We start from the raw sequence: 26,749 nt of genomic DNA on the forward strand, positions 1-26,749 counted from the left end.
AAGTATTAACAGAGAGTAATTTTTTTGTAAAGTAAACCGGTTATTACAGTAAGTCAATGCTTGCAGACAAAATGCATTTTATACTGTATTAAAATAAGGTTGTCTGGAAAGAACCGTCTTTTTATGGCCGCTATGTCTCTTTGACCCATGAGTAATCGATAAGATTTTTTAACTTGCTGCAATTAATTTCTGGTCTATTAAGAACAAACAAGCAATGCGTTTTTATATTGCCAAAAATGTCAGTTTTAGATCTGAAGCTGTAGAGCACTGTTGGCAAGTTTTTTTTGCTAACCAGATAGATGTCGTTAAACCGTTACTAACCAGCAACCAGTTATGAAAATGTTGCAAATAAAGCAAAAATCCAAAGCAATGAATGTTAATTTCATGTGAGTTTAATACAACACTGTCAAAAAAGTACTTACAAGTGGACGTATATACTTTTTGTGCGTATCTCAGTAAACTCCTTGCAGAGCTTTTTTCGGTTTAGCTTTTCTTAAAAAACTTAACGCATCAAGAGCTGTGTCCCCCACGATGACCATCGACACTCTTGACTACGTACCACGGCGGCCAATACAGCAATTGCCTGTCATATTTTTTCTCTCAGACACAAATTTTTGATTTTTTTTACATTTGATTCAATTTTTAAATGTCTCAAGATGTTACAACCGTTCGAAAAATCTTTGGAATTGATAAATAATTTGTCTCGAGCACTTTTTAAAGTTCCCGTTTTGTCGCTTCTACTTTTTTCCAGACCCCTGCTATGTTATGGCAAGTGATATTCTTTTTTCGCTTTCATGGTCGGAAATAAAACATGACACTGAAATGAGCAGCATTGAGTTGCCGACCCATGCTGTGGAGAATATAGCTCCATTGTGTTTTATCAAACAAAATGTAGCAACAGTCCGCAGCTGTTATTTAAAAATAATAATAGAAGTAAACCACTGTAAAATGCAATCAGGAATAAAAATTTATGAATCGAAAAACGAGGCACTTTATGAGATACGGCTCAAATTGTAGCTGAACAGCCATTTTACTGCGACGATTGGTTACTCATGCTCTTTTGGTTGAACCTACAAAAACAGTTCTTTTCCCATATAACCAATGAATTGGAAGTCGCAAAATTAAAAGTTTGACATTTTGTTGGTAGCTTTAGATTAAGGATCGTCATTAGACATTGTAATTGTGTAGCCTACTGAGTGTCGTATAAGCAACTGAAAAGTTTAAAGTTTATTAAACATCTAATCTTTGTTGATCTGTATCGAACATTGAATTAATTTCTTTAGGACTGTAGGCCGCTTGCTAACTTGCAGTTTCTTCTGGATATCAATGTGCCGTTATCACATTATTTAACTATTAAGGAAAAGCTAGAATGATAATATACAAACTTTACAAATACGGTTCCAACTTTGATGCAAATTGTACTGTCGCTAATAGCGGCAGCTGGAAAGCCTTTCCAAGAGGACTGTAAAGCTCATCAATAGATTTTCCAAGATGGCGGCCATCTAGAATGCTACTCACAGGGACATAGCCTACGTCAATCTTCATGCTCCATCAGGGCAGTCCAAAATTGACTCGACCAACAATAAATGATCATCAATATTGAATTCTTTCATTAAGTTTCTGTTTGCGATAATCATTATTTGGTATGAAGACTGAGTATCTTGTAGTTGAATCAATGTAAACTACAACAACCGTTATGAGTGGAGTAGTTTGATATTGATAAATTTACACTCTTTCTTTCCCTTGAGAAGATCATGCAGACACTGCGCAGCAAACAGCGAAGCGGCTCGCCGTCCCTGAGGTAGCTCAAATATCCAATAATAAAAATCGATTGTCATTGCCATGGTAAACTCTGATAGTTTGACCGAATGAAGCCAAACAACTGATAGCAGCTGTGAAGGTGTCTAACGGTTGGTGTCATTATTCCAATCGAAAAAAGAGGAAAAAACTTAGATTTAATTAAGAAAACAAACCCTTGGGAACCAAGTACTCATTTTACGTTTGTTGTTGCTCGGTAACGTTAAATTAACGGAAATAAACCCCAAAACAAAGACAATAAACATTTTTTTTAAATAAAAGTAGAGCTGTAACCCACTTTTTAACACGATGTTACCATATATACAGTAATGGTACATCAAACAGAACACATTTTTAATTACAGTTAGCAGAAATGTGTATATCAGCGGTCAAGCTTTTATTGCTGCAAAGATTTTGCATGTCATACTTCAGCTGACCGTTCAGAAACAAAATCAAGAGAACTCTAAACAACTTTCCCAGGGCCAAACAATAAGAAACCTCACAATGAATTAATTTGATCGACATTATGTTTGTAAAAAAGCTCACATCAGTATGATAACTTAATATTTATCTGCTGGAGTGGTTTCGTAATAGTCTCACCATCGAGTCGTGATGAAGAAGAGGACATCTCATAGCGTATTTTCAAACAGAAAATCCGTCATTTTTACATTGATTCAACGTCTGCAGACGTTGAATAAGTAACAAATGTAGACGTTGAATCAGTAGCAAATGTAAAACTGACGGATTTTGCCGTCAGGGTTGCTAGTTCGATTTGATAACAACATGGTGTTTCACAACAGACAAAGTTATGAGAATCTCTGACAGTTTTGACGACGCGTTGCAAGTAGTCCGGCTGCCCCATTGCAATAGCCTACCAATGTTCTCTATTGAGTTTTTACGATAACACTCCATCTGCCGCAGCGACTTGCCGATTAGAAATACGCATACAATATTACCTTCTTCAGCTCTTCTGGGGATACGTAAACTCTTCTTGTTTTTTTTACTGCTAAATTTGGTCATTATTTTTTAAAAAGTATGATTTCTGTTTTTGCTTCAAGTTTCTGCTAATTTTGGCTTGCAGAAGTTTTCTATGTTAAGTCTGAGAAGCATGAAATCAACCCGACAGTTTGCGATGGCGGACACCGATAAGCAGTAACCATGAAATTTAAAGATAACTTTAAACACCAAAAGCTAGCGAGTTATCACAACAACTTCATGCATTGTCTCTTAATGTGGCAGCATAAACTTTGTGGTAGTTTGACTATCCCTTGTTGCTTCACCCTGACACGATCTCTGTCAAACTGGATTGTCTACTTGTGTTACTATCACCTTGACGTTGAACTTTTATAAAATGATATTTTGAAAAATAAAACAATCTGTTAAAGAGAAAAACAACACTCGCATGCACAGAAAGAAGTTAGTCCACGGTTGAATGCGTTTTAATATTTCACACCCTGCTGAAAACTTCCTGGAAAGTGGTTACCAGATGGTATCAACACAAAACTCGTGAAAGAGACTGATTTATAATGAGACAAAACTTCACTCTCAAAATCTTATCATCAAGGTACAAGTTAAGAGCTAGATAGGGCGAGTTAAAATTTGCAGAATGCATTTAGCAACTTTGCTTTGCAGTAGGTGTGCCGCAATTTTTTTTTAATTGTTTAGTAGGCGATGCAAGTTGAAAAAGTTTAATAACTACTGTTTATGGTATACGAAACCGTCAACTTTTTTACGCATTTTGACGTATTTTGTGCTCTATTTCTTTTAAATCTTGCCAACATGATGGAATAGCAGACGAAGTTATGGCTGCAAGTATTTTAGCCTATGTACAGTATTCTCGTATGAAAGTCCCCATCTTGATGGCAATTCTGCACTTTGCACAAAGTGAAGTCATGACTCTACCTTGCGCCGGTACGTGGTTACAACACCCGACTGACAGTTGCTGCGTGGTGGCGCCTTTGGCTTGATTGAGGTAATGGTCAAAACAAGACGCAAACTTCGTAGCCAGCTTGTCATAGAGGGTTACGGCTAGGGAATACATTTCGATGACGTGGGTTCGATTCCCACCTCTCTTATAACTTAAAAAAAAGACCTAAACTTGTGATGAAAGTCAAAGTATCTATCTTGGTTAGAGCAACCTGAATTCACATCTCAGTTGCGTTTTTTCTTTTCAAACCATGAAATTTTGCATTTGCAACAACTACCAAATGTAGAAGAATTTTATCGAAATGGTAAAAAGATTGTTTGGGGTAATTTCAGGTTGTGTCAAAGGTACGTTCAAAAGCATTTTAACAATATACACAGATGAAAAATGTGAATCGAGTTTTCTTCATCGTCAGTGTTAATCTCAGTTACTTTTAATGAATCTGCTGTTGCTCGTACTCATGTGTAAGAGGAAGGTTTGGCTTTGATTGAAACTCCATTTCTGCAAGAAACATAAAGAAACATAAGGAACTAACAGCAGGCCAACCATGTCGCTTGCGAAAGATGAGCCAAAAGTTAAAGAAATGTATTTCCAAGTAGCGCCAAAGATTAAGAATGAAATAATAAGAAAGTTCTTTTGAAAATTCCCTCGTTCAACCATCGACCACAAGCAGCGGAGGTAACCTGGCCTGTACACCACCAATGTCGTCGTTGACATATTATGTCAATAAGCGATCAAGGAGTTGGAAAATCTCAAACTTTTTGATGGAGCTTTTATGAAAGACATGAAGTGTTTTTCCTGAACATGGAAAATTTTATCAATCCTGCAACAGAAAAAAAACACAGGCAAATGCAAAATTTCAGTTGAGAAGACACATTTTGTGAAAAGAATGTATCAGTCGTACCATAATCTACAAATTTAGGCAGGTGCGGATTCAAAAACAGAAAAAAGCAAAAATGTTTAGGGTCTTAAAAATAAAATTAAAATCAAAAGGACCTACGCTCGATTTGAATAAAAAATGTTGCTACGCAAAACTAGAAATATAGAAAAATTACAAATGCATCATACTGGTTATAGTAGATATTGAACACCGAGGCTAAGTTGGATGCACTAATAGCGAGTTATATATCCACCGATTAAGAAAATCTGCTGACTAAGCAATTTATTTCGAGGCCTGTTTTTTGTTATAATGCAACCTACCAATAGTAAGTCGCTGATTAGAATCGCCGAGTTCTGATCCACCCATAAATTTTGTGCAAACTGATCCTCTATTTTCTAATCACCTTAAATCCTCATTGACTTTATGATCAATGTAGAGATTTCAGAAGTTTGGTTTGGTTTTAGTTTTGAATCTTTATCTTCAAACTAACAAAGCAACTGATAGGTCATTCTTGATAGTTTCGCATACTTGTAGAGGCTTTTAACGCAGGGCCGGTTACCGAGATTGGCAGAGTGAAGTTTCAGATTGTTGAAGTGTTGTTGCCGGGGAAGTATTCCATCCATTTAATTGCCGCTGAATCAAGAACAGTGTTGAATTGCTCAAGCGCACAGCCCAAGAGCCGAACCAGCACCGCTTGATCTTGAGTCGGGCGAGTACCCACTGAGCTAACGAGTTTGTATCATACTCCATCTGCACCTGAAAGTGGAATCAAATGTGGTCTTGTATGAAGAGTGAAGGGAATATTTATAATACTGAAAGCTTTTCAGCAGGGATAGGTAAGCTTTTCAACACAAAGAGCAGTTTACAAAATGTAACATCTACTTGGGGCCGCACTGCAAATACGCTCTGATCAATATTTACATCTTTTATTTGAAAATCATTGCAAGTAGGATATGCAAGTATAATACATGAAAGTATGAAATATCATTGCAAATATAAACACATAACAGACATCAATAAGCACAGTGCAATCAAAGACCACATTTATGACTGCAGTATTTGTTCCAACATCAAATTTACATTAGATTCATTCAAAATAATTCGCAACTGTCAATCGGAGTTTGAAACTAAAATTCATGAGGCACTCCAAATAAAGCAGCACAACCCCAGGCTCAACAAACAATTATTCGCTGGAGGGGCATCTTTTTTGTTGAATTTGTATTAGCTTACGTTTATTTTATGTTATGTTGTCCGCTCACTATCTCGTCTCATGACCACACTCCCGCATAATTATGACAGATTGCTACCACCTTTTGTGTTTGTTCGTCAGTTGTTGCTTGTACGCAGGTCAGTGCAGTTTTATTGAATTTCAGTCATTTATTATTAACATTTCACGAATAACTGTTTTGTTTAGATGAATTAAGATATTTTCCTGAAGAGGGCAGAAAGTTTTGCCGAAAACGTTCGAAATTATGTATCTATTTCATTTCTGTATTAATTTTGAATTATGCAATTCAATGTTATTAAGTTGTTATCGATTGTCTGTCTATGGTTTTTAAAAAGTACCTCTCTACCAAAGCTATAATAAACACATGTGTATGCACAAATGGAAGTTGTTAATGTAAGTGCGTGTGCGTGGTATGTTAATGCGTTTAAAGAACAAATTTAAAGAAAAATTTGTATAATGAACACTCACACAACTTGATCTATAAAAAAAAGAGCTCATAAATTGGAAAAGAACCACACTTTGCCCACCCCTGTTTTACAGTACACTCTCGTTTACCTCAACAGAATTGTCAGAATGTTAGTTCTTCCAATAGAATAATCGATCACATAAACTTCAATACTAAGTAGGATTTTTTATTAATAACATTCGTCTAGTAATTCTCGTTGAGGTGAAAAGAACTGTAGAAGTGTGGTGAATTCATTCATGTTGTGTGTTAATTTTCTGCTTTACATTGAGTAGGCTACTCTTGTTACTTACTGCATCAATATTGCCTGACGCAATTTATATCGTATGAGTGTATAGTGAAGTAACAAGTTGTTTTTTTTTTACTTCAAGTGAATCTGTACGACAAATAATTTTGAGGTGTTGTACTTTCTATTTGTTGCAGCACTCTATTCTCAAATAATTATTGTCAACTATGCTTTATAAGTTGTTATTTAAATTTGGGCTATTTGAAACCTACATTTTGTACATAAAACGATTTTCGTGCTGGTAACCAAGAAAATAAGCAATCAAGTCAAGAGCAACTGAAACTCCATCGAGTCGAGGGTGGCCGCATTTTTAAATCTGTACAGGGGTAGTGGAGTTAGATCTATGATACAGCTTATTGGATTCAATAAGGCTTCAAATAATTTTTACACTTGCCTTGAAGAATAAAACAGTTTTGTCCATGTAAACATGGCGCGTAGTCGTTTCTTCCAGTCGTGGATATTGCATTTAGCAGAAGATAATCCGTTTTCTTATTTTATTAATACACCTACGTCTTCTTTTTGCAAAAAGCTCAATAATTATCTGCTTTGAGCATAAACATAGTCGACTTTCGAAGACATCGCTGTGACGGTTTCCCAGAAAAAATCCTGCCACATCACTGCGGTGACTGTGTGATGTAAACGTAGAAAAAGTGAGTTTGCGATGAAACCAGTAAATACGTTTTAATTTCTATTGTTTGCTCGTAAATTGAAGAACATTTTGACAAAAATGTTCAAACGTTTGTTCAATAGAAGATTGCAGGTTTGAAGATGATTTGCAACTAGCAATAAATTGTTATCAATGCTTCTTGTTCCCTGACCGCGACATAACTTTAAGTATTAGATGTACAGTGAATCTGTGATATTTTCATAAAAATATCTCTTGTGGCGTGCAATAGCCCGAGGCTGCAAACCTGGCATTGCAAAACAAACAGTCAAATCGTCAATCTGCTATTAATATTCCACTAATATCATCAAGATCCGTCTGGTGTAACAATCTCTACTATTAACACAACGATAGAATCAAAACACAGCAAAGACATGTTAATAGTTTTAATTAAATGCTTGCAAGTCGTTTGGTTGTTATCACGTCCACTCTTGTCACTACTGACCTCCTTCGTCAATCACTGAGAAGGTTCATATCACCACAATTGCTTAAAATTACATTAAAGATAGTTTGCGTTGCTACAAGGATTCAGCATAACTGAATGTTACATTGAGGTTTTGCACTTCAAATAATTCATATGCGACAACACATTTATTATTCACAAAATGATTACCCTAACAACGTTTAGTTTAGGAACTTCATGTTTTCTATAAACGATTCATCCACTCGAAAATAACAACCAGTACACTGGAACAGGCTGACGTGGCTACCACAGGTGACGTCGCTGTAGGGGCATCAATAGGTTATCAGAGAAAAATGGATTGTTCCCACGCAGCAAATCAGTCCATTTTTACATTGATTTAACTTCAGTTATATCAATGTACAAGTGGATTGATTTGCTGGCTGGGTACCTTCCACTCATGCAAAGCTATCTAATGTCAAGCAAATTGCAATTACATCTTTTAGATAAGTTTGAAATTACTCTTCATAATTAATTAATGTGCAGAGCATACGTCAGAAGAAATTATTAGATCTGGATGCTCTAATAGTTAACTCACTTCTTTCCACACTCTTTTTCATGATACAACTCCACACTTCACATTGCAACCAACTAACAGATCCTCTTCATGATGCTTTTCTGTCTCTTCTATTTGAATAGCACAACCTCATCCATTCATTCAGTTGTACACCAAGCAGTCAAAACCTGAATGATCTTGCAACTGTTTTCTGCTTTAGTCTATCAGGTTCTGAATGCTGCATTTTAACTCGAGCCTTTGGAGGGAGTGTTCACGGTCGCTAGTGGAAATAGAATTGTACCACTGGTGTTGCATTAGAACCTTGCATTGGCATGTACAGGTTCTCATCTGATTGGTCCTTATGCCTTGAGTAAGAGAGTTGATATTACATAAAACTACAGATTTGTACAAAAGTAACTTATTATTTAACAAAAACAAAAAAAATGCTTCTTCCCAAATAATCAAAGGCAAATTTCCGTAATTTTTCACTAAAGAGAAAAAATTGTTCTTGTCATTGATGAATGGAGCAACTTTATGGTTAAATAACATCAGTCACAAGCAAAACATCATTATCATGGTTTGTAATAAAAGTAAATGCAGAGGAAAATAATCGCTGCAAAGTTTCTTCGCTGACATTCCTGTGTACCTTTGGGAGTGAACGAATCGTGGGAAGTCAGTTGTTAACTTAATATTTAGCATGCCATCGCTTCCTCTGGAATCACTCGGTAATTTCTACAACGTTATTCCGACGTCAGCTAAGATTTATTTTGCATTGTGCATGACCGGTAAACTTTATGAATATTACCAAGATGGTACATCTTTATTAAAACAGATTTAAAATCGATTTTGTTCCAGTCTTCGTATTGAATTTATGGACAAATCCGCGAAGCAAACAAGCCAAATTGTCTTCACGAAAATTCGAACCATGCTGCGTTGCTGCATTGGCTCAGACGTTGCAGAATACAGATTCCCAGTCGCATTGATGGATTGATTATTCACACCAAATCACTACGCTTAACTTCAATTTTTTTTATCTCATTTACAAGAATAGATGTATTTGCAGAGAATGGTGTTTTGTCGATCATTTCATAAAAGCAAGTGATATTGTTTTTCTTGCTTGTTCATCCCGAAAATAACAAACTTTGAAATGGAGCTCAAAAAACTCAGCTGTCCTTGAAACTGTGCCAACGTGTCTATGGCGACTAAAGAGGGTGTCCTTGAAAGTAAGAAAACGGCTCGGCTACATTGGCCACACCTGCATTATTGTGCTTTTGGAAAGATTGATTTGCAGTTAACAAGCCATTTTGTTACATCAGTGGGTTAGGCTACTAGCCGCACAACCTAAGGCAATTGATGTCCTGATATCATGGTCCACTTTTGTCTCTCAACAACGCTGGACGTTTTAACGACTGTTGGTTAAGTTTGTATCTGTGTTGTGACTGCAGTTGTGAGGTTGTTTGGATCATCAACACTTTGCTTGAGATGTTAACGCAAAAAAATATTTTTACTGCTTTGATAATCTTCAATTTAACTCAATTAAAGATTTTAATTTAGCGATAGCACGCGGTCTCAGTGATGGGATGATCTCAACAATTGCTAGTTTGTTGTAAGACTTCAGCATTTTTTCAATCATGGTTTGCTATATTTTAATGTTAGGAGAGGTTTGTTGAGTTAACCTTTCCATTCATTGATAAACAACCATAATCCACATAATACGGTACGAAAAACACAGTTTACAAGTGAGTAGACAAAGCTACCAACGCAATGGTAGAATGATGAGAACGACGTAAGGTTTTATGCCAAATTGGCGCCCAATTTCGATTTAAAACCAGATCTTTGAAATAATAATAAAGTTTTTAGAGACTGTCATTTTTCATTTTATAACATATTTAAGATGTAACGACATTCGTTTTGCGGCTTATCTTTATTGCTTTGGGCAAAAATAAACACAATGAGTGCCACTTTTAGGGTTTTTGGTACGACTAGTCCTGGAATCGAATTCAGGACATACAGAATAGGTAAATACAAACCAGTCTTTTCCTCAAAAAGCTGGTAATTTTCTTTCTTTTTTTAACTAGAAGCTTCAAAAACTTGAACAACAAATGCAAGGCCATTGCGGCGGGTAGACTCCTTTCTGCCTTTAATTGACCGCGACTGCGGTTGTTGATTACGTACTTTGCCTATCAGCAAAATTGAGTAGAATGCCAAGATTATTTCGTACAAAAAGTTCAAATGGAGTCGTTTTAATCAGCAAAAACACTTTGCTATTTTTTTGACTGCATTTCTGGTAATTCTTTGATTAAATAATTCATCGTTACTCGATGTTGAAAAGTTAAAACTCTGAGTGACAAAAACTTGTGGATCGTTTTGGCGAAGTGTTGCTGTGTGTGATATTTTAAATGTTTGATGAGGCATAATCTGTGACAGTGCGAGATTTGCACCCATGATCGCAACGCTGACATAGCACTGTCAGTCGTTTCCAAGCAAAAGTCATCAGTTTTTGTGAAGCGCCGACAAAATATACTGTAACACTGTATTAACATAGAAAGCATGGATATAACAAGAGACTCTTTTGCCAAGGATTCGATTTTAAATGTTTCATGTTCTTCTGACTGTAGACCAGAGCACTAAACTACCACAAGATGTTAAAACCCAAGAAACAGTTTACTTCTGATGTTTCGTCATTCAACATCAACAACTTTAACTAAAAGCATATTCTGAATGATTATATGATCAATACGAATCTACCGATTAAAAAGGGGAAAAATGACAAGGTACAAAATAGCGTGATAATGCAAGTTTAGTTACCGTCAACTTTTCGATCCACATACCTGAGTCTTTTTTTATTTGGTATCCTGTTAATTTTGTTGTTTGATTAGAATCTGTATGATTTGATATCTTGTCATAACCAAGGATACAATTACCAAAACACAAGGTATATTAAAGTTAGAACATAAAATAGAAAGAGGGGTTGAAATCCGAACTGGTTTACGGCTAATATCGTGAGATGGCATGAAGTCAGTCTGATGCAAATCGCAAAAAGCGAAGACGACAGTGTGGAAAAGTAGAAGTATCTTGTAAGAAATATACACAGAGTTGTCTTCTGGCAGAAAAAGTTTATTGTATATTTGCAGACAAACTGTCGTCCCAGGGAGGTTAAACACACAAACGAGAAAGGCTTAGTGGTGGCGCGGTTGTTGGCGTTGTGGAAAGAAGAGAAAAAAAAACGAGCAAGACTGACAACGTCATGAATATGAGTTTCGCTGAACAGTGAACTGCCATATTATCGCGCCAGATTGGGTTGCGTCGCTTGTCCGCGATAGCTTCACAGATACAGAGTAGAACTAAGTAGAAGAAAGGTCGTTATCAAATGATCTGCTTTCGCAGCAAATAACTTGTAGTCTTGAGAGTTTGTATCAGCTTTGCTGGTAAGCTACATGTTAGTTGAATTCAGTTACATTTGCTAGTCGATCATTGATGAAAGTGTAGCCCATGGATTATTTTTACGTCAGTTATTCTTTACCGATAATGCCAAGACCGTATTCTCTTAATTACCATTATTGTGTCATAGGTAACTTATGTTAAATTGTAACCGATATTATCTATGTGATTGTGAACATCGTGAATTGTTTTTCTACGTTTTCACTTCCATTTTCAAGTAAATGATGAAGTACTTAGTCGTTCTGTTCCTCTTGTTTGCTCCTTCCATCCGTGGGAGTCGAAAGATACCTCGAGTCATCCATGATGTTCCATGGGATCCAGAAATAACTTACCAGTAAGTTTAAAGTTTTTTTAAGTGAATTTTGTGTTTGAATTTTTCCCAGACAGCAAAATCCGTCATTTTTACATTAATTCAACGTCTGCAGACGTTAAATCAATGTAAAAATGACAAATTTTTCTGTCTGAGTTGTTACTGAAATAATTGTAGCTGATGTATGGTTAGTTGGTTACATACTTTCGATAAAGTTTCGTTTCAAACAACTCTAATTTAAGAAGGCAAACATTAACTTGAAACAGTAAAGTAAAGTACAAATTTACTGCATTGTCATGAAAGCATTGTCATACGCCATTGCCAAGCGTTTTGTCTCAATCATTAACTTGAAACAGTAAAGTAAATCACAAATTTACTGCATTGCCATCAAAATCATGCGTCGAAAAAAGATTACAGCATATTTTTGGGTATTTTGTAAATGTCACTAAACGCGCAAGATTTGCATCGAAATTTGAACGTCAATGTTAGTAGGCCTAACCAAAAAGGAATATGAACAAATTTATTTGCCAGCTTAATCAAAAGTCTACTTTTAACACTACTCAATCTCAAGTAACAGTCCTCTACGTTGAAAATCCTATGCTGAAAATGCTTTATTGTCGCACTAAAAACTAATGTAGCACTATTGGGGATAATTATCATGGAAGCTTTTTCATCCGCGGTTAATGGTTTAAAATTTCCGTAGATGTTGTTGTTAGTCAAGTGTCTTGTTAATTATTCAAATGCTGCTCCACAGAGAGCTGAGTTACTGCGATAGACGCACACTGCGATAGTCGAACCACTGTTGAGTGATCTTGTTGTTTTATCTTTTACAAAGTATTCCTCGAGATATTGTGAAGGGCTCGCTTTGTATTTTGTTTCATGGTTTGCATGCACATTTCTTGGGTAGTCTTCAGCACGAAAAAGTACCAGGCGCAACACATACGCAAACACGTTGTGAAACAGTGAATTGAAACACCAAGAAAATGTGCGGAGCTTGCTGTGCAGTATTTGCTGATGGGAGCGGTTGTTGTCCAGCGGCATGGTTATGTAATTGCTTAAATCAGAAGTGATGTCTTTTCTCGTGAATTTCGATTATTTTTCTCGAAGTTATACTTGATAAAACGTTAATACTGACAGTTGCTTTTGACAAAATTGTTTCTCTTTTTACTGTGGAGATGCTGTTGTATGGGATCTCATTGGGACTTCTTGTTTGTCATATTCATGTTGGCAGTAATGAGGCTTAGTGGATTTCACTACAAACCCTTCATGAACAGAGAACTACTATTTATTGTCAGAGCCACAGCAGTTTAGTGCCGCCACTAAATCCATAAAATACTGGCTTGTTCAATCACCTTTATGTTTAAGTGAATAATAAAACTTAGTCAATCATTAATTATTCATTGCTTTCAATAAAAGTTAACATTTAGTAAGGTCTGACCTCAGCTTTTAACCACTTAGACCAGACATTTTACAAAATTAAAGCTGCTTTGTGTTTGACACAAAATATAGGAATTGTCAGTAACTTACATTGGAATTAGTGTTTGTTGAGCTGCTTGGTTATTTTGGTTTTGTGTGTTTTTTGCAAGACCCCGTGTTGTATTTGGAGTTTAAAAACCCTCCACAAGAGCTCACAAGTGTTATCTCTACGCTAATCCAATGCACAATGGATGGACTTCATCACAATGAAAAGCGTGTCGTCACAATGAGGAACCAACAAGTCCAAGCTAGCTCGCTGTGCAGAGTCTCAGCTAGCTGTGTGGATCGGTCAGAAAGTGATGAATGTGTTTGAAAGGCACATAATAGCCATGTTTTCGTCGTAACTTTTAGCATTGATTTCTTTATGAACCAAACCACACAGTGCTTTGAGCAATCGCGTTTTTTCAACATCAAAACACATCATTTTTGTTCGATGTGCAGCATGCATTGTCATGTGAGCCAGTCCACCGCAGAGAAGCTAAATTTTAGTCTTGTTGTCATAGTCGAACCCAAGTTTTTGTTAAAAAAACGTCGCAAAACCTCATATTGACACAAACTCGCACTATTCTTCTAGAAACCAACTACAATCAATTGTTTGCCTCTTCTATTTGTACGCTCAGTGGGACAATAGGCGTTTGCTTTCCTAGTTAAATTTTCACAAAACGAATTTAAAAGGATAAATTGATCTACATTTAAAAAGCAAATAGCAAATAAATCAAAAAGGTCTAGTAAAAATTAACCAACGTGATGCAATTGGAAGTTGAAACAAACTGGACAGAGACTGCATACAGCCACGATGTTTTCAGGAGGATAGGAAACTTCCAGATATCTCCTTCTGAACTTTCATTGATTTTAATCACAGAAGGGCTGATCGTCTACGAAAAAATGTAATATAAATTATCAAGTATCGGTGGCAACACGTAATATTAAGTTAATCAATAAATTCTCCTTAATTTCGTTAAAAAACAGAATGTTTGTGACAACCATTGTCATGGTTTAGCCGCGTACATAACCTCCATTTGTTGACTAACAAAAATGTGGCACTGATATGCGCTTTTTTTTAACTTTTGACACCACCATATTCTTAATAAAAATTTCAAATGACAAAAATTCGGTTAAGTTCATGTAACATCTTCTCGCGGTTGGCGCAAGTTCGGTAATTACACATCATTATTCAATCGTGTGCTTGTGGAATACGAAAGCTATGGGTTCCTGTATATTCTAAGTTGTACAAAGAGTGCAATTAATCGACACTGTGTCATTCGATGTTGGTCAGCAAACTCTGGATTCTTGGTTATAGCATTCACCTCATAATGTACAGCTCTGTACGACACGGAAATCTTGATGATAAAGAACGACAACAAAACATTCACTCAAGTTATCCTGTCCAAAACAGATCATAAATTCCTAAATGTGTGTGGAATGACGCTTTTACGGTGTAAGGAATCACGTGTAGCTTATGTGGTTATGATGGCTACAGTAAATATCACCTAAAACAATTTTCTGTGTGAAACCTTTAAGAGAATGTTTTCTTGCTTATAGTACGTTCAAGTTGCCAGCTTTTGTGATAATTGGTAACGTAGTCATTGAGAAATCAACTTAATTGCAATATTGTCGTACTTATTCCTAACAAAAGATCTTGTGATGTTATAAACATTGCGAGCAGTGATGGCGTAATTAAAACACATTTTTTAGTTTGATTTTAGTTTTTGGCGCAACTTTGCTTTGAACACTCGTGAGGCTGAATAAATGAAGAACATGGCGCAAGGTTTTGCACTTCAGATTTCACAGCAATTTTACGTACAAGAATTTTGTATGTTTTACGTTTGGCATCGGTATGAACAAGCTAAAGTAACAATATTAGTTAAATTTTGAATGAGAATTTTTTTTAAAAAATTCTAAAAAAATATTTCTAAAAGAATTTATTTCAAAATGAAACAAAACAAATGCATTGCGAAAGTTTGTCGCCCCGTGGTTACATTGAATATGCCAGGACTGAGGAGGGGTGTTCCTTCCCTCATTTCGGTACGCCCACGTTTATAGGTGCGATGTAAGCCTAATACTTTAAGTCGTTTTTGGTAACACTTGCAGTGATACTGAGTTGCGAGGTACCTTGAGATTGAAAATGTGATCACTGATCACCTTCAACATGAAATGACATAAATAAGCGCTGGATGCCTTTATCTATTTGGTAATGTCTGACTGGTATCGAGCAAACAGACTGTATCGCTACAATAACTATTTGCCTGTAATTGCTGGTTAGCCTAACCACACAGCAGGCGAGGCAGTAAGACAAATCGAGACATTGGTGACTGGTACAGGAACTATAAATGATTTAATTAACTGTTCTTCATTCACGCTCAGGCTAGTGGGAAAGTTTATTTTCGTCTCCGATTCCCATGAGTTATTTCATTGTAATTGGAAGAAAATTTAACTCGACAATAATTTCAACTAAATTTTAGATTTACCTGGATATTTGTTCAGCGATGTGTATAATACTAATCAAGCGAAACGACGGATTTACTTGCCCGCAAAATAGCACAAGGTGTCGATTCAGAGCTCAACTAGGTAACCATGTTTTAAAAACAAGAAGCGCGTTCTACAAAATGTAGACGTAGGCTACTGTAGCCTATATTTGAAACTTCAAGATTTTGCTTTCTGAAAATTCTTTTCGGTTGTTAACCACGATCTCGGCGTAAAACTTTTGCGCTTAAGCTAAAACATCTGATTGATTTTATTGCTCCACCAGATGGGAAAAATAAGATGGTTAAACTTTTGGTGTCATGCTGTGTCTTTATGATGACATTAAAAGACTGACGTTTTTTAGCGCATGCTGAAAGTTATGTTGAAAGTAAAACCGTCAAAGCTGTTGTTGTTCGAAACAAATGTAGGGCTATAGCTTGAGGCAGCTTACTTCATTTCATTTATAAGAAAAAATAGGTTTAGCCACGCACTTTTCTTACAGTGTATGGATAGTTTAGTTGCCGTTTCTTGGTGTACCGTACCATCTAGAAATAGTTACATTTCAGCAAACGTTTTCTTGAAAAATACTCATGTGTGAGTCTCACTAATTTCAGAATTTGTCACTACGCTAAAGTTTGGTGGCTCTGCTTCAAAATTTTAACGCGAGCAATATAATCAGAAGATCTGTGATTGTTGTTTATGAGCTGGTGGCACACACTTACACAACTTTAGGTGACGCAAAAGTCAATTGTGCTCACTCAACCACTGCCCTGATGGTTTTTGAAAAGGGGATAAGTAGTTTTCAAGCTTCTTCTGGTATTTGCACGCTGAAGTGTGACAAAGACAGAAGAAGAGGCTCAGCCTCTTGTGGTAGGTACAAGATCACTTCAAGTAGCCAAGGAACACCCGATGCGTGCTCAAGATTGCCTTGCTTCGCTGATTCTTATAATTGGGCGCTTTTAGAAAAAGATTTCTCAAATCAAGCGATGTTTATAATTATGGTTACGAAAAGAGATTCATTATTTGATGTAATTACATTAACAGCCAAGTAGCCAACACATCTATTTCGTACATTGCAAATAAAAGGCTTTAACATTATAATTAAACGTTGTCAACTGATAAGACAAAAGCTTAAAAACTTGTTACAGAAATCAAGTAGTTTTGCAATTGAAGAAATTTACTAACAAACCGTGTAGTCATGACTAAAAAGTCAACATGCTTTATGTTTTTCAGCTCATGGTCATAGCACACCTTTTCCAGCCTATTTTTTTATTTTCTATTGTTCTATTTTAACATACTACGTCACGCTTTTACGCCCTTCGCAGTTCGAGCTAGGTGGGAAGTCTGCTGTTCGAGCAACACATGGAGCAGACCAACAAGACTTATCATTTTCCCTAGATGTGTTGCAATAAATTCTTATTTCCGTAATGTAGTTACAGTTGTTTTGAAATTATCGTGTAAAGATTTGCATGGAGTTCGTGACTATGGAAACACTTGCACTTCATTTGCTGGTAAAACTAAAATGCTGTGAACGATCCACTTTATGCTTCATCTTAAAATCCAGCAACTGCTATGAAACAGTAGAATCTGATCATTGCTACAAGTGCTTGTTTTCTTTGTTGCTAAGGTTTGTGTTGTATTTTCACAACGTATCAGGTGTCCTTTAATGTGAGCGAGCAACACGAGTTCATGAACGACTGTGTCTTAGCATTGTTATTTGTAACTTGGCTCATCTTTCACTATGGGGGTCTTTGTTAAGATGACCTCGAAGCTGACCTACCCAGCAGCCACTTTTTGTGCGCAACACATGAAACACTTAAATGAGATTGTACCGATGGAAAACTGGCTGGATTTAACATCAACATAATGTCTTTTTATGTCCATTTCATACGAAAACGTCTTTTGGGTAGCCTTCGCTAAGGCTGATGCTGAGCTAGCAAGAACACAAATGAAATTTGTTATTTGAGTCAGTTTTGAATTGAATTTTGAGATGAGTGAGAGGTTCATGTCGGTTTATTACGCCATAGGTACTTTTCAAATATAGCAAGGTCTAATTAAGAGCAACAGGAATTTTTCTTCCGCTTCATTAGTTCCACTGGTTTTGCCATTTCCGTTTGGTTTCGCGCTTAATTGTTTTATGCAAAATAGAACTTTTGACAAAATAGTGTTGTCTCTCCACACGCAGCTATTGGTTCATTGTTGTTGAACTATGGCATGCCTTAAACGTGTTTTTCAGACTTGTCTGAAGGGTTTTATTGCCTGAAACACAGTCAAGTGTAAAGTTTCCAGCTTGTGAAATGACGTGCAATTTTTAAAACGGATTTGTTATCCTATGATGTCCTGATGATTACGTAGTAGGCTACGATTAACCCATATTCCAAGCTATGCGTAAAATAACTTAAAAATATATATTACAACATTGTGACTACTTATCAATCATTAAGCAATCAGATCTTTCGCTATAAATATGGCCTCTGTTTTTAAAGCATTTGTTTTATAATCTCAACATGGCTTCGTTTGTTTTAGTGGGTGTCAAACCTCGTGTTAACATTTCTTTCAACTCCCAGATGCTCGGCTACCAAGTCAACAAAATAAACAACCTAAAACAATCATTAGATGACATTTGGCTCATCAGAATAGCATGACTGTGTAAAAGGATCAAGGTCTACGTTTGTTTTAAATCGCTTCTCCAACAACAATGACAACAACAATAAAAAACAACAATAAAAAAACAGTGCAGTAACAGTTATGGGATCGGAGGCGTAACAAGCTATGCTCAGCTGAAAAAAATCCCGCCCTTTTTACGTTGATTCAACTTTTGCAGACGTCTTAACTAGGTTTTTACACATGTGTTTAAGTCTTTGTGAAATCCACAATACTAGACCTACTTCGTTTAATTTTCAGGTTGCAGTTTGGCCAAATCCACACCATTGACGTTGTGGTTGATCAGTACATGGACATCTTTTGTCCTCAATACGACGCCGACGATCGCTCGAGCATGCAGTTCATAATTTACAACGTTAGTCAGAAGTCATTTGATGAATGCTCTATGGCTGCAGGTACAGTGAACTTTCATTTGTCATGTGACAGTTTGTTCTAAACGTTTCCAGAAAGTAATTTTCTAACAACTACCAACTAACAATTAGTTTTCATTACCAAAAAAATGAAATATCTTCTGACAGGCGTCAAACCCCCAACAATGTATGATGTGAACTACTTGGTTACATCATTACATGTCTTGTAACACAGTCGAATTCATTTTCACATGAGTCAATTCAATCATAAACCGCCAAAAATCGATTTTGCTCAGCTGGTAGCTAGATTATCTTTAGTTAAGCTTATTCAATTAGATTATTCTATTTGAATAAGCTTAACTAAAAATAATCTAGCTGCTAACTGATCGAAGTAGGTTTTTAGCTGTTCTTGATTGAACTGACTCGTGTGAAAATGAACATTTGTATTAATTTTCACTAATTAGAATAAAAACCATGACAATGCGGACAGTAAGCTTCCGTTCACTTTAGCAAATTTAATGAGATGCTTTTATCAAAGTCATTTCATTTGTTTAACGGTTACAGAAATATTCAATCACAGTACACTTGTGCAATTCTGGCATTTTATTGATGCGTAGGAAATCTAACGATGCCTTTCAATGCTTTGATATACTGCATTGAATAAGCAACTGCTACATATATGAACGAGGTTCATTGTCATGTTCACTTTCGGCAAGGGTTGCTTGGCTGAGCTTATCCGGTATTGCTTGTTGAGCAGTGTTCGTCTATAACAAAGCTCATAACAGCAAACTCATCGATATAGCACTGCACAAGATAAGACATCTTGTATGTATGTATACTTTCCCTTTGCTTTAGTTCCTCGTATCGGTAATAACGTTTATGACAAAGTACCTTAATTTGGTAACCACAAACAACCGTAAAGATTACTTATTATTGGAAATCAAAAGCTTCATTATTTTTCAGACGCCAAGCAGATATTCGAATGCGACTCTCCAAGCATCAGCAAGAAGTTAACCACCAAGTTTCAACGTCGTAGCCCCAATCCAATGGGATTCGTCTTCAAACCTGGACATTCTTACTATTACATGTGTAAGCATCGCTAACCAAACCATCTATGTGTTGATCCATAGGTCGTCAATGTCACATTAACCAATCACATTGAAAAGTAACCTTTTTAGTCGATTGCTTGACAGCATTAGAATATATGTATTGCACTATTATTTAAAGATAGAAAAAACAAACATGTGGAAAGAATTTTTGATTTTAATTTAAACTTTTATTTCAGCTTTCTTTGGTGTGGAGAATGGCCAATATTCTTGTGACAAAGCTCTTCGAATGGCCATCAATGTTCACCACAAGAAGTCCCATGTACATACAAAAGCAAGTCTTCCAGCCACCCATTCAGTCATCCAAACTACCAAAAGCAAAGCGGCTACAACCACTCAAACCACCACTTCCAGCAAACCGCTTAGCAGCAAGACAACCACGAAAACCTCCAGTCTTGCCTTTACAAAGACTTCAACAAGTGAGTGTTAGACATTTGCTTATCAGCGGTTCCTTGTGTTTATCTTTCCAAAAATTTTAATTTACAATTTCTTTAGCTGGGGTCGTTCCATTTATCTTTTCTTACGCATATAATTTTTCTGTAGAGTTGAATTCAGTTGGACAAACGAAGAAATTAAAAAGTCCAGGAGGAAATGCAGCATCTGTGAAGTGTTCTCATTTTTGGATTATCTCCACGTGCTTTCTTGCCATTTTTTTACATACTTGATCGCGCACCCAAGGGACAAGGTGATGCAGTCTTGCCATAGACGGTAAAGGTCACATGCTTATCCGTACTGAGATGTGGGAAAACAAGAATTTACAAGAGGAAGAGAATGCAAGACACTGTATAATTTCTTGGCAACGGTTTCGAGCAAAAAAAAAACACGGAGAGGATCACAAAGATTTGAATTTCATGAGCCAAGTGGCTAAAGAATGAATATAATACAATAGCAATGACTACCTATTTTACAAAATATTACTTTTTAAGTTTAACACTAAGAAGAAAAATCACTGCTTAAAATTTCTGCCAGCTGAGTAGCATGAAAATGCATTTGCTACGTAAACCTGTCCGGCATCAAGATCTTTCAGAAATCTAAATTCTTACGCGATATTTCGGGGGTTTAAGGATTCATGATCAAACAGTAACATTGATACTTTCTTCAAGTTCTTGTTTATTCAGCGTCAACCTTTTCATAAGAAGTTTTAACGTTGATTCAACGCAAAACCTTAAATTTGTGTCAGCGTTCATGTTTCTTATAATTTGTATGTTTTTTCATTGCTTTTTTTGTTTGTTTTACTTTTGTTAAATTTTTCGCCAATATTAGACGAACGTACGAATTTGTTTTTGTTGCCACTGTGTTCCGTTCAATCCTGCTCAAGAGAATGAATAGCAGCAATTCACGTTGATATTGCGTAACACATAGTTGTATCAACGCAAAATAAAGAGTGACATTTAATCAGGGAAAGGGATGTTAAAAGTCTATGTAATTATTGAAGATTTATTTTTCTTTGTTTCGATTCTGAGATTGGCTATCTGCTTAATCAAAACTTCGCTTACAATTAACGGTTATGTACGTACAAACAGCAACATTAATTGCTCGTTGCTTTACAGTTTATTCACCATTTGTTTTTTTTGTATTTTTATTGCGCTTTGTTCTTTAACAAAATGATAACTTGTTAACCACCTGAGTGTGTTTATTTCTCAGCAGCAGATTGTAGCAAGAATTGATGGCGATATGATGCAGGACTCATAGTACAGCACCACTTCCTCGAATAAACTTTTATAAGCATCAGTAACGCTAAACATGAGCAACCACTTACACAAAAATAAAATGAGCCCGATCGTATCGACCTTAAATAATCGACTTACCGCTCCCCGTATATGCATGGCGAAGTCTGAGGAAACGGGCGACTTGCCCCTGGTAGTGTTTAGTCCACCAGTTAACGACGTGGAGGCAGGGCTTGGGAAATTTAGTGCCTATGAGGAGAGAATTAGTGGCCAAAATTCTGATTTGAAACCGCGTGTCGAAAACAAAATTAAAAGACGGGATGAGCCAGGAAGAGGAGTACTACCCGCCATTTCGTGATGAAGGGGTTGTCTTCCGGCTGGTTTAGAGAGACCCGGAGAAATGGCGTAGGCTACACTCGCAAGGAAAACCTAGCCTACCGAGAGCGTTCTCCTTCTTTCTCCCTCTTGTTGTCACCTTACAAATACTCAATTTGATTTTGGTTCCTGGGAGCTCCCGACCGGTTGATTTTATGAGCGGTCGGGAGCAAAAATAAACAAGAATAAAAAATTGATTTGATTAAAATTTGGGTCTTTTCACAGAGGCTTTTAAAACGTTACAATTAACGTTCTTAAAAAAACAAAATGTGGTAAATAAACATTGATTTCAATAAAGTCGGATTAATACATTTATTTTATAGTAAGTGATAAAGTTGACAAAGAAACAGCCAATGTTTTGATTCCGCGGAATAAAACGTAAGGAGCGGTATTTACTATGTTTTCTGCGAGTAGTGTTGTTGATGAAACCCACGACTTAGTGAAGTCCCGAGATGAAATTGAGAAACCAAATTTTTTCATGGTTCTACCAGAGTTCCTAAGTAAATACCACAGCAGCTGAGGCTCGACAAATTGAAAGCATTGTTCTCAGAAAGTGCAAACGCCCCACGATTGTGCAGATAACATGAAGTTGGTATATTTCCTCCACTCAACAATGATATGCATGTTTACTTTCCAAAACAGCCTTTGTTCAGGTAATCATACAAAGTAGACTTAATCAAATTCTTGCTTAAGTCTACTTTGTGAGACGTTTAAACAATGTATTTGCTACAAAGCTTTACAAAAATAACTGCAGCTAGCTATATTACTGTCAAACTAATAGATGTGAGAACAATAAATTATAGGAGAGATGGCAAAGCCATGTAATAAATGCTTGTTAGGTATTCGGGCGAAGTGTGGAGCCCTCAAGAAGTCACAATCAAGATTCATGAAATCTCGTGTTTAATCCAACTTAATAATGGATGTGAGCATATTCGTTACGTGAATGGCAATTATCGTGAGATAATCACCAACTCGAAAGAATGTTTCGACTTTCTATTTAAGATTCCCAAATATCCTTTATTATCTTCAAAAAAATAGATGTTTAAAGATAGAAATTCATATTGCTCTTTTAAGTACTTTAACCTAAACTTTTGTATATCACTTCAGTGCAGTTTTTTTCAGCAGGCCGACAAATTGTGAACTTGGACAATATTCTCCATTGACTGCACACATTATTCCATGATGTTGAACAAAGATGGACCAAATGTCTGTGTTATTGAGCCGCTGTAGAAAACACACATTGACAATTGACATGCGAAAACGACCTGCACACGATCTTTATTTCCAACTGAAAACTAAATCTTGCTGTCAAAAACTTATCCATTACTCGTACAATGCCTTTGGTGAGCTGCAAAAACGTAAATTAGTAATTATCAGTCAAAACTTAGTGTTGCCTAAAGCGGAAACTTAACTTTTCTCTTTCTGACTGTGGTATATTCACACTTTAGTTCGTTTGATCAATGATCCCTGCAAGCAACGAGGCTACAGGCCATGACGAGGTTCCCAACCTGACAGTAGCGAAACTACGAGTCCGTTGCCTTTACGGAGTCTGCAAATGCATGGGTACAGGCGATTTAGGCCTACTGCAGGTAGAGGAAGAAATTATTTTCTTTCTTAGGGTTGGTTGTCACTTGGTTTACCTCGTAGTTTATACAACAGGCTATCGGTAAGTTTAAACGCTTGCCGTAGAGTCGTCAATGAGTAACAAGATACTAAACTGTTGTTATCACTGTTGTTTAGTTAGGCTATATATACTAAAGTAAACTGTTGTTGCCTGCGCAATAACAAAAGTTATAGCTAATACGGTAGGCCTACTAGGCTATAGGCCTACTTTAAATAACCGTTAAACTTGCAGCAATGTTAAAATCACGCGGTCTAGGGCTGGGCTATGTTTCGAGGATTTATCAGGATTGCAATAAGTTTACAATTCTACTGTTGCAAAAATAGGCTACCACGTTACATTGGAAGGCTATTTTATTTGACAATATAGGCTATCATTTTATTGTTGCATTTCGAAAGAAATTAGCCTTATTGTATTAGGCCTATTATAAATTTGTTTGTGCGTTGCCGAGTCAAAAAGTGTTTCGATTTTAGCCACTGGAGTTCTCGCATACATGCTCAAAGAATTTGGCATGGGGCAGGCATGGAGGAACCATTTTAAAAGTAGGTGGGCCCAGAGGCGCAGCAGTCAAAGTCAATTCAACTTCTGGGGGGCAAACCCCCCAGACCTCCAATAACATTATTGCATAATTCCTAATACTTGAAATCGTTTGTGCATTGTGTTTTCATGATTGCCTTTCCTTCATTTTTGGGCCGGATTTGGCTAAAAACATTACAAAATTGTTAAATTGCTCTATAGCGCTATACAAAATATGGCGATGTACACACAAATATAAAGGCATCAATGCACACACAGTTATAAATACCATCTGGGAATAATAATCTCCAGCATTATACAGTACCTGCATACGAATTGATATCATTGTTTTAACCATAGAGAATGTTTATATTGATTGATAGATTGCTCCACCAATCATACGCAACCACACCCACACGTGCTGCCCATCGGGCTGAACAAAAAAGTTTGAAGATCGGATTTCATCATTGAGGTATCAAAGATAATCAAACAAATGTATATCAAATGAATGAAGACCTTTTTTTAGAACTCTTTCTCTGATTTGCCGTTTTTACTATCTTTTCAAAGAAATTTGGCTTTCAAAAGTGGGTGGGCCAGGCCCACCCAGAAAATAAAGTAGGTGGACCTAAGCCCACGTGGTTCCTCCATGCCTGGCATGGGGAAAAGGAGATATTGGGCTCGCCCAGGGGTCCGCAACTTTTTCTAATAAAAAGCCATTCTGCTATAATACCTTTAAGCAAATGTGACCAGCAAAGAGCCACAAAACTCTTTTTTACTTGTGCACGGCTACTGATAAAAAAAAAAGGTACCGTATGCTGTTTCTGTTGATAGCTATAAACCCTGTCGACCTTTATTGACAGGCCATGACAACGTGCAGCTTTAAATTTTACTGAAGGCCGATCTGGTGGTAATCAAAATCGTTAGTATAAGTTAGGGATAAGATGCTATGCCAGCAAAAACTAGCAGTGGCATCGATGAAATGCCATCCATAGTTGTAAAGTCAACCCCAGACAATATACTGCATGCTTTAACTCATATATTTAACTTATCTTTAACAAGTGGAAAATTCATAAATTCATTTAAGTTGGGGAAGGTGATACCTATCTTTAAAAAGGGTAGCTGCAAAGATTCAAACAACTACAGACCAGTCAGCCTACTACCTGTTTTTTCAAAGATATTAGAAAAAATCATGTACCGTACAACAGATTATACTCATTTTTCATTACACAATTTTTTCTATAACAATCAATTTGGTTTCAGAAAAAAATCATTCCACAAGCCATGCTGCTTCAATGCTAATAGAAAGTATCACCAGTATACTCAATGACAATCATCTTGCATTCGGAATCTTTCTTGATTTATCTAAAGCATTTGACACCATTGACCATAAAATATTGCTAGCTAAATTATATCATTTCGGAATAAGAGGCGTGGCCTATGATTGGTTCATGAGTTACCTGAGTAATAGAAAACAAAGAGTTGTTTTCAATGGCACACTATCTTCTAATGTTAACAACATATCTTTGGGTGTCCCACAAGGGTCTATCTTAGGCCCTCTTTTATTTCTGATTTATGTAAATGACTTTCGTAAATGCCTTCAACACGGAACTGCAATTATGTTTGCAGATGACACCACCATTAGCCTATATATAAAAATAAAACCATTTCTACTGTATATGATCTGGCAAACCAAGAGCTTGTATGCATAGATCAATGGCTATCAACAAATCGATTGTCTCTAAATGTCACCAAAACCAAACATATATTATTTTCAAGTCAAGGTAGCAAGTCACTATCATGCAACCCACCCTTGAATATTCGAAAAAACTACATAGAACAAGTTGCCTCAATAAAGTTTCTGGGAATAGTTGTAAACGAGCATTTGTCATGGAAATCTCATATGGAAGTCTTGCTTCAAAAAATAAGATCAACACTCTGCGTGACAAAAAAAATTAAACTTTTCCTAAACAAACAAGCACTTCTCTCCATTTACCATTCTCTAGTTGAGAGTCAGATATTATATTGTATCTCAACATGGTGTCATGGAAACAAAACTACATTGCAAAAGCTACAACGTACATGCAATAACTTTCTTCGTACTGTATTTGACATTGACCGCAGAGAAAGCATAAAAGGTGTAATGGAACTCAATAATTTAAAATCAATTTACCACATGAAAAATACAGAGATTGCAACTTTCATGTTTAAATATTCAAAAAAGCTACTTTCCACAACATTCAATGATATAATTATGTGTAAACAATCAAGTAGCCTAACAACAAGAAGTAACTCTCCTTATATTCCGATATATTGCAGAATTGACACCTGCTAACAATCAATACGGTACATGGGGCCAACAGTTTGGAACAAGCTTCCAACTACCATAAGAAATGAATGTAAAACTGTAAAAGGCTTTAAATCAAAAATGAACAAGCTAAATCTTCCTTGAAATAATCCTATCTAAGTATTACATACACCAAACATACTAATATTTCTTTGCCCGGCAATGATAGGGCAATGTGTGTAGATTTATTAGCAAAATAGTAAGGTTGTAGGTACTCC

The 26,749-nt window shown here is 36.3% G+C and overlaps 1 protein-coding gene across 1 annotated transcript; it reads left to right on the forward strand.

Moving 5' to 3' along the window:
- The first annotated feature begins 11,775 nt into the window (after window positions 1–11,775).
- On the forward strand, window positions 11,776–21,630 carry LOC145770627 (ephrin-A5-like). Its single transcript, XM_082582318.1, has 5 exons — window positions 11,776–11,973; window positions 18,793–18,947; window positions 19,866–19,991; window positions 20,188–20,427; window positions 20,552–21,630. The coding sequence occupies exons 1-5, from the start codon at window positions 11,861–11,863 to the stop codon at window positions 20,671–20,673; spliced, it is 756 nt and encodes a 251-aa protein (XP_082438444.1). The 5' UTR covers window positions 11,776–11,860; the 3' UTR covers window positions 20,674–21,630.
- Window positions 21,631–26,749: the final 5,119 nt, after the last annotated feature.

The sequence above is a fragment of the Aplidium turbinatum genome, chromosome 5 (assembly GCF_918807975.1).
Source record: "Aplidium turbinatum chromosome 5, kaAplTurb1.1, whole genome shotgun sequence".
NCBI lineage: Eukaryota > Metazoa > Chordata > Ascidiacea > Aplousobranchia > Polyclinidae > Aplidium > Aplidium turbinatum.

Coding starts and splice junctions, on each gene's coding strand:
- LOC145770627 (XM_082582318.1), top strand. CDS start 11,861: ATGATGAAGTACTTAGTCGTTCTGTTCCTCTTGTTTGCTCCTTCCATC. Junction 11,974..18,792: donor GATCCAGAAATAACTTACCA/GTAAGTTTAAAG, acceptor TTTAATTTTCAG/GTTGCAGTTTGGCCAAATCC. Junction 20,428..20,551: donor CTTTACAAAGACTTCAACAA/GTGAGTGTTAGA, acceptor ATTTTTCTGTAG/AGTTGAATTCAGTTGGACAA.